Here is a 7500-nt window from a genome sequence, read left to right on the forward strand (position 1 = left end):
TGAGTCCACTGATTTTAGCAATGAGGTTTGTGAAAGAAGCTCCAACAGCAGAGACACAGAAAGAGGCAGCACCTGCATTCAACATCTGCTGCTTCACAGCTGGAAGGCAGAACATCAACTACATCAACTGGACCTGAACTCCTGAGACCTGCAGGTAAGACCGAGACGGGGTCTTCTCAGGTGTCCATAGATTTACTGGAAAACCACAATCACCATGGCAACCACACACACTGAACTGGACAACATCACACACAGTTTAACCTGGAGAATCCCCCACCAACCCAACACACACACACATCCCATCATCCTCTGCAGCAGCTGGATACTTCAGTCGTGCCTTCATCATGAAATCAGCTGGTGGGGGTTATAAACATTCATCTTATACAGCTACAGCACACGGACGAGGGGGGGGGGCAGGAGGAGAGACGTGTACTCACCAGTAGAGCATGTCAGCCTCCCCAGGACTGGGGGAGGAACAAGGGAGGAGAAGAAGAGAAAAGACGAAGGAGGAGAGAGAGAAAGATTAGAGCAACAGACATTATAATGTTATAATGCAGACAGACAGGCAGGCAGACAGACAGGCAGGCAGACAGACAGACAGAGAGCAGCCAGACGGAGCAGACAGACGGAGCAGACAGACAGGAAGACAGACAGACAGAGAGCAGCCAGATGGAGCAGACAGACAGACAGACAGGCAGGCAGACAGACAGACAGAGAGCAGCCAGACGGAGCAGACAGACAGACAGGCAGGCAGACAGACAGACCAGAGAGACAGGCAGACAGACAGGAAGACAGACAGAGCGCAGCCAGACGGAGCAGACAGACAGGCAGGCAGGCAGGTAGGCAGACAGACAGACAGAGAGCAGCCAGATGGAGCAGACAGCCAGACAGACAGACAGGAAGACAGACAGACAGAGAGCAGCCAGATGGAGCAGACAGACAGACAGACAGGCAGGCAGGCAGACACAGACGGAGAGCAGCCAGACGGAGCAGCCAGACGGAGCAGACAGACAGGAAGACAGACAGACAGAGAGCAGCCAGATGGAGCAGACAGACAGACAGACAGACAGGCAGGCAGGCAGACAGACAGACAGACAGAGAGCAGCCAGACGGAGCAGACAGGCAGACAGACAGAGAGCAGCCAGACGGAGCAGACAGACAGACAGACAGAGAGCAGCCAGATGGAGCAGGCAGACAGACAGACAGACAGACAGACAGACAGACAGAGAGCAGCCAGATGGAGCAGACAGACAGACAGACAGACAGGCAGGCAGGCAGGCAGACAGACAGACAGAGAGCAGCCAGACGGAGCAGACAGGCAGACAGACAGAGAGCAGCCAGACGGAGCAGGCAGACAGACAGACAGAAAGACAGACAGACAGGCAGTTCTTCTTCACTGTTTTTATCAAACTGAGAAGTCAAATGTGTCCCAGCTGATGGAAAGAACATTTAATCAGACAAACATCTCCAGCCTCATTCTGTTGACTCACAGCACAAACAGCCGACTGTCGAGTATAAACTGGTAAAACTCCACGTGGACACCAGTGAAACCAGTTAATCTAGTCTCTTAAATCGGTGTATGTGACAACTATAAACAAAATACTTGTGGCTGCCATAGCACATTACCATGGTTACCATTACCACACACACCACTGTCCCAGTTCATCAGATTCACTTACTTGAAACTGGTTTTAGTCTCCGTCTTGATGCTGGACTGCTCCGGGTTCAACTGGGACGAGTTGTCCTGGTGAGAGAAGTCTGAGGAAGACGAGCTGCAACACACACACACACACACACACACACACACACACACACAGAATGAGTGACGCCAAGAATGGAGAGAGTAAAGACTAAGTTCCTAAACAGAATTTTCTGCCAGTTCATTCCACTGCTGCTGGCTCTGTGTGTGTGTGTGTGTGTGTGACTCTGTGTGTGTGTGACTCTGTGTGTGTGTGTGACTCTGTGTGTGTGTGTGTGTGTGTGTGTGTGTGTGTGTGTGTGTGTGACTCTGTGTGTGTGTGTGACTCTGTGTGTGTGTGACTCTGTGTGTGTGTGTGACTCTGTGTGTGTGTGTGTGTGACTCTGTGTGTGTGTGTGACTCTGTGTGTGTGTGTGTGTGTGTGTGTGTGACTCTGTGTGTGTGTGTGTGTGTGTGTGTGTGTGTGTGTGACTCTGTGTGTGTGTGTGACTCTGTGTGTGTGTGTGTGTGTGTGTGACTCTGTGTGTGTGTGTGACTCTGTGTGTGTGTGACTCTGTGTGTGTGTGTGACTCTGTGTGTGTGTGACTCTGTGTGTGTGTGTGTGTGTGTGTGTGTGTGTGTGTGTGTGACTCTGTGTGTGTGTGTGACTCTGTGTGTGTGTGTGTGTGTGTGTGTGTGACTCTGTGTGTGTGTGTGACTCTGTGTGTGTGTGTGACTCTGTGTGTGTGTGACTCTGTGTGTGTGTGTGACTCTGTGTGTGTGTGTGTGTGTGTGTGACTCTGTGTGTGTGTGTGACTCTGTGTGTGTGTGTGACTCTGTGTGTGTGTGTGTGTGTGTGTGTGTGTGTGACTCTGTGTGTGTGTGACTCTGTGTGTGTGTGTGTGACTCTGTGTGTGTGTGTGTGACTCTGTGTGTGTGTGACTCTGTGTGTGTGTGTGTGTGTGTGTGACTCTGTGTGTGTGTGACTGTGTGTGTGTGTGTGTGTGTGTGTGACTCTGTGTGTGTGTGTGACTCTGTGTGTGTGTGTGTGTGTGTGTGTGACTCTGTGTGTGTGTGTGTGTGTGTGTGTGTGACTCTGTGTGTGTGTGACTCTGTGTGTGTGTGACTCTGTGTGTGTGTGTGTGTGTGTGACTCTGTGTGTGTGTGACTGTGTGTGTGTGTGACTGTGTGTGTGTGTGTGTGTGTGACTCTGTGTGTGTGTGGACGACAGGCTGGCTCCTACCTTTCAGCATCCAGAAAAATCAATTAATTAAAAATAATGATCCCACTCTTCAACCAAAATAGAAATCTCTCCACAGGTCAGAGGTCAGAGGTCAACAGCTCAGGGGTCAGTGTGCACCATGTGACATTAAAATTCATGTGACAATACATTAAGTGGTTCTGTTGATAATGAATGGTGATGCTGAAGTACCCAGCATGGCCAAAAGTATGTGACAGAGTAACATGTGACTGACACCATGTTGGTGCTGCTCTAACAGCCTCCACTCTGCTGGTTGAACCTGCTGCAGGGACAGCACCAGACCAGAAGTACACTTAAGTATGTGGGCAGGACCGGCCACGTAATAATATGGAGTATGTATGCAGAAATTACATATTAAATGATTAATCACGATTATCACGTCAGTCAGTTAGTCCGTCCCCTCAGGACAAACTGCAGCCTGTAGGGGGCGCTACCAGGAGCAGGTCTGAGGTCAGTCTCTGTGTTACAGACCTGCAGGCAGCTGAAGGCTCCTCAGAGATGGAGCTGGTTTTTGAGAAGAGCCTGGACTTCCTGCTCAGACCCAGAGCTGACATGTGGTGGCTGAGGAAAGAGCGACTCCTAGTGGTCGAGAGACACCACAGCAGAACGGAGAGGGGGGGGGGCAGAGACAGAGAGAGACAGAGAGAGAGACACACAGAGAGACAGACAGAGAGAAAGAGAGAGACAGCAACAGAGAGACAGACAGAGAGAAAGAGAGAGACAGCGACAGAGAGACAGCGACAGAGAGACAGACAGAGAGAGAGACAGAGAGAGAGACAGAGAGAGAGACACCAGTGATTACATCAGAGACAGTAACCCAACACCAAGTCACCTGAAATAAGTACAGCAGAACCAGAACCAGAACCAGATCCCAGACAGACATGCAGAGAGAGAGCCCACACTGTTCCTCTTATGTAATCAAAGCTGCAGCTAACAATCATGTTTATTGATTATATATCGGTCTTCTTCGTTCACCAGATATATTATCAAATAGCTGATGGTCCATTTTTTATTGATCCACTGATCGATTAACTGACCTTCATCGTTTCAGCTCTTCATGTCATCATCGACACTCCAACCACTCACATAAAATAACAAGTAACAGTTCCTTCAGTGAGCCAGATTTATTGTTTCAGGTACATATTTAATCAGATTATTTTCAGCAACTGTTTCTGAATGTTTGAGTTGAATTATGTCTAAATCGAAAACTAAACTTTAATAGATCAATTTGAGGATTCGATACTGATTGGATTAAAGCCTTAAAGAAGTGACAGGCTTTATGCTGTTTATGGGCATAAATAAACAAATATTGTGAAACAGGGTCCGTTAATGAAGCACAGCATTCCTGTAATACTGTATGAATGTTTGAATGTGACTCCTTTAAAATCCTGTGGCCCTAAATAACTATCATAACCATAACGAGACCAAACATGAGCAGAATCGTTCTTCACGTTCCCACTGAGGACAAACATTCCTGCTGGTTGAACTCAGAGAAAAGCTGTTTCCAAATAAAACACGGCCCCCCGTCCGCCGGCCTAAACTTGGTCAAGCTCAGAGAGCGGCAGCAGAGGGCGGCCGGCCGACCGCCACACCGGGTTGTTTCTGTCTGATTGTTCTGCCTACAGATGACAACATGTTACAACATGTAAATGGACTGAGCTTCATTTTCAGCTTCACTCTTTGCTCGTCTTCAGCGTAATCATGAAGGCTTCGTCATGTTTTCCTTCTCAATAGTTAGTGCTCTCCACGGACCTCCGTTACTTCCACCATCAACTGATTTATTTCCTTTACCTCTAATGCTCCAACATCCGGGGGGTCACGTCCCCAACATTAGATCAAATATGGAACTTGCTCAATAATTGTGACAAGGTGCATCATCAGATCATCAGCTGTTTATTCAGCATTAACGCCTGCTGCTGCAAGTTGCTACGTGTCAACACAGACGCTGCGCTTCGCTCGAAGGTGTTTTGGGTCCGTTCTGACGACCCAGACGAGTTTCAGTTATCAGTAAAGTGTGCCAAAGGTTGGGTGAGAATTCCTCTGGAAGCCAGCTTTCATGTTAAATGATGTGCTGACCTATCATTAGGCCTGCAGTGAGTATCAGGCTGAGCCCTCTGACAGGAAACACAATCTCCAACTCTGATGTAACGTACCTGTAAGCTCTCACCCAATCAAAGAGCAGATACTCGGCAGCTTGGCCCAGCCTACCATGGACATGGTATCTGCTCAGGTTAAACTACAGTGGCCGGCCACACTGGCTTGTTTAGGCATCTGAATCTGAATCTGAATCTGAAGACCATGAGGGACCATCAGTGTTTGTCTTGTTCAATTTCAATCCATTTCAATTCATTGTATTGGTCACAAGCAATCATAAAAAGGTACAATCACAGGGAAGTCTTGCTCGTCTTACCAATAGTCACTAGTTAGCATCCCTCAGGAAGGTTACATTCACTTCTTTCTACAACATCACCAGCTAACAACATGTTAAGCTGCCTTCACTGGTAAGTAAGACTGAATATACAGAGAAATTACTGTGTGCATGAGTGTGCAAACTGGAGCCTGCTTCCTCCACAGACCATGTAAGTTACACCAAACACAGCTGGATAAACCGCTAATCGCTCTCCTCATACAGTCGAAATAATAAAACAGTAAATATCTCATAATATTCAGGCTGTTAAAATGTCTTTTCCATTGTTTTTACTTTTTGTGGCTTCTTTAGTTAAAAAGATCCTTGCAGAAAGAAACATGTCAGTGTTCATCATTCAGTCGTATCTTAACAAAATGAATTGTTGGTGCACATTTTATTCTTCCTGGATTTCCTGACGTGTTGATTCAGGAGCAGTTATGGATTTTTCTTTGTGATTTTATTTCATAAATCATGATTGTGCTTTCATGGACACAGTAAACTTACGCGCTGGACGGTGTCTTTGTTTGCTGCTCTGTGGTCATGGTACCGTTGGGGGCTGTATGGGGGGGCAGAGGAGACCCTCTCTGGGATCCGGACGGACTGGAAGCGGGACTGCCGGGGTCAGAGGTCAGCGGGGACGAGGCCCTGCTGCCGAACCCCGCCGTGGGGCTGGGGGAGGAGGCGGAGGAGATGGCAGGGGAGAGGGGGGTGTTGGCAGAGACAAAGGTAGGGGGGGTGGGGGACGCGGAGGGGGAGAGGAAGGCGGGTGGGGTGGGGGAGGCAGATGGGGAGGAGCCTGGGGAGGAGGACAGGAGGTCGGGGAGGTTTTGGCTGGATGAGCGGCGGCTCTTTCGTCCCTCCTGCTCGCCAGCAGCCACCTTCCTTCTTTCTTTACGGATGTGAGGGGACGAGTCGTCCATCTCACCGTCCTCATACCTCAGAGCTGTCTGCAACACACACACACACACACACACACACACACACACACACACACACACACACACACACACACACAAACACACACAACATTATTCTGCAGGAGCATTTCACAAAACCCCAAAACAACAAAAACCAAGTACCTTTACTTAAAAATGTCAATACTGCGGCTCTTGTTACTGCGGCTGATGTTCCTGTTCTTGCTGTTGTTACTGCAGCTGTTGTTACTGCGGCTGATGTTCCTGTTCTTGCTGTTGTTACTGCGGCTGTTGTTACTGCTGTTACCGGGGCTGTTGTTACTGTTCTTACTGTTGTTACTGCAGCTGTTGTTACTGCGGCTGATGTTACTGCTGTTACCGGGGCTGTTGTTACTGTTCTTACTGTTGTTACTGCGGCTGATGTTACTGTTGTTACTGCAGCTGTTGTTACTGCAGCTGATGTTACTGTTGTTACTGCGGCTGATGTTACTGTTGTTACTGCGGCTGTTGTGACTGTTGTTACTGATGTTACTGTTGTTACTGCGGCTGATGTTACTGCGGCTGTTGTTACTGTTGTTACTGTTGTTACTGCGGCTGTTGTGACTGTTGTTACTGATGTTACTGCGGCTGATGTTACTGTTGTTACTGCGGCTGATGTTACTGTTGTTACTGCGGCTGTTGTGACTGTTGTTACTGATGTTACTGTTGTTACTGCGGCTGATGTTACTGCGGCTGTTGTTACTGTTGTTACTGTTGTTACTGCGGCTGTTGTGACTGTTGTCACTGATGTTACCGTTATTACTGCGGCTGATGTTACTGTTGTTACTGCGGCTGATGTTACTGCGGCTGATGTTACTGCGGCTGATGTTACTGCGGCTGTTGTTACTGCGGCTGTTGTGACTGTTGTGACTGTTGTTACTGATGTTACCGTTATTACTGCGGCTGATGTTACTGTTGTTACTGCGGCTGATGTTACTGCGGCTGTTGTTACTGCGGCTGTTGTGACTGTTGTGACTGTTGTTACTGATGTTACCGTTATTACTGCGGCTGATGTTACTGTTGTTACTGCGGCTGATGTTACTGCGGCTGTTGTTACTGCGGCTGTTGTGACTGTTGTGACTGTTGTGACTGTTGTTACTGATGTTACCGTTATTACTGCGGCTGATGTTACTGTTGTTACTGCGGCTGATGTTACTGCGGCTGATGTTACTGCGGCTGTTGTGACTGTTGTGACTGTTGT

At 48.3% G+C, this 7500-nt stretch overlaps 1 protein-coding gene across 6 annotated transcripts in view; it reads right to left on the reverse strand.

The window, feature by feature from the left end:
* fhod1 (formin homology 2 domain containing 1) overlaps nucleotides 1–7500 on the reverse strand; it is a 46441-nt gene that overhangs the window by 16127 nt on the left and 22814 nt on the right. For 3 of the 6 annotated variants that reach the window (XM_070921903.1, XM_070921818.1, XM_070921745.1), the window contains exons 10-13: nucleotides 5851–6293; nucleotides 3411–3518; nucleotides 1680–1772; nucleotides 438–464 (exon numbers count right to left, since the gene is read on the reverse strand). In XM_070921903.1, coding sequence (XP_070778004.1) covers nucleotides 438–464; nucleotides 1680–1772; nucleotides 3411–3518; nucleotides 5851–6293 — 671 coding nt within the window. The remainder of the gene's footprint in view (nucleotides 1–437; nucleotides 465–1679; nucleotides 1773–3410; nucleotides 3519–5850; nucleotides 6294–7500) is intronic. The other 3 variants (XM_070922064.1, XM_070921985.1, XM_070922127.1) reach the window with 3 other exon arrangements.

The sequence above is a fragment of the Enoplosus armatus genome, chromosome 1, assembly GCF_043641665.1.
Source record: "Enoplosus armatus isolate fEnoArm2 chromosome 1, fEnoArm2.hap1, whole genome shotgun sequence".
NCBI lineage: Eukaryota > Metazoa > Chordata > Actinopteri > Centrarchiformes > Enoplosidae > Enoplosus > Enoplosus armatus.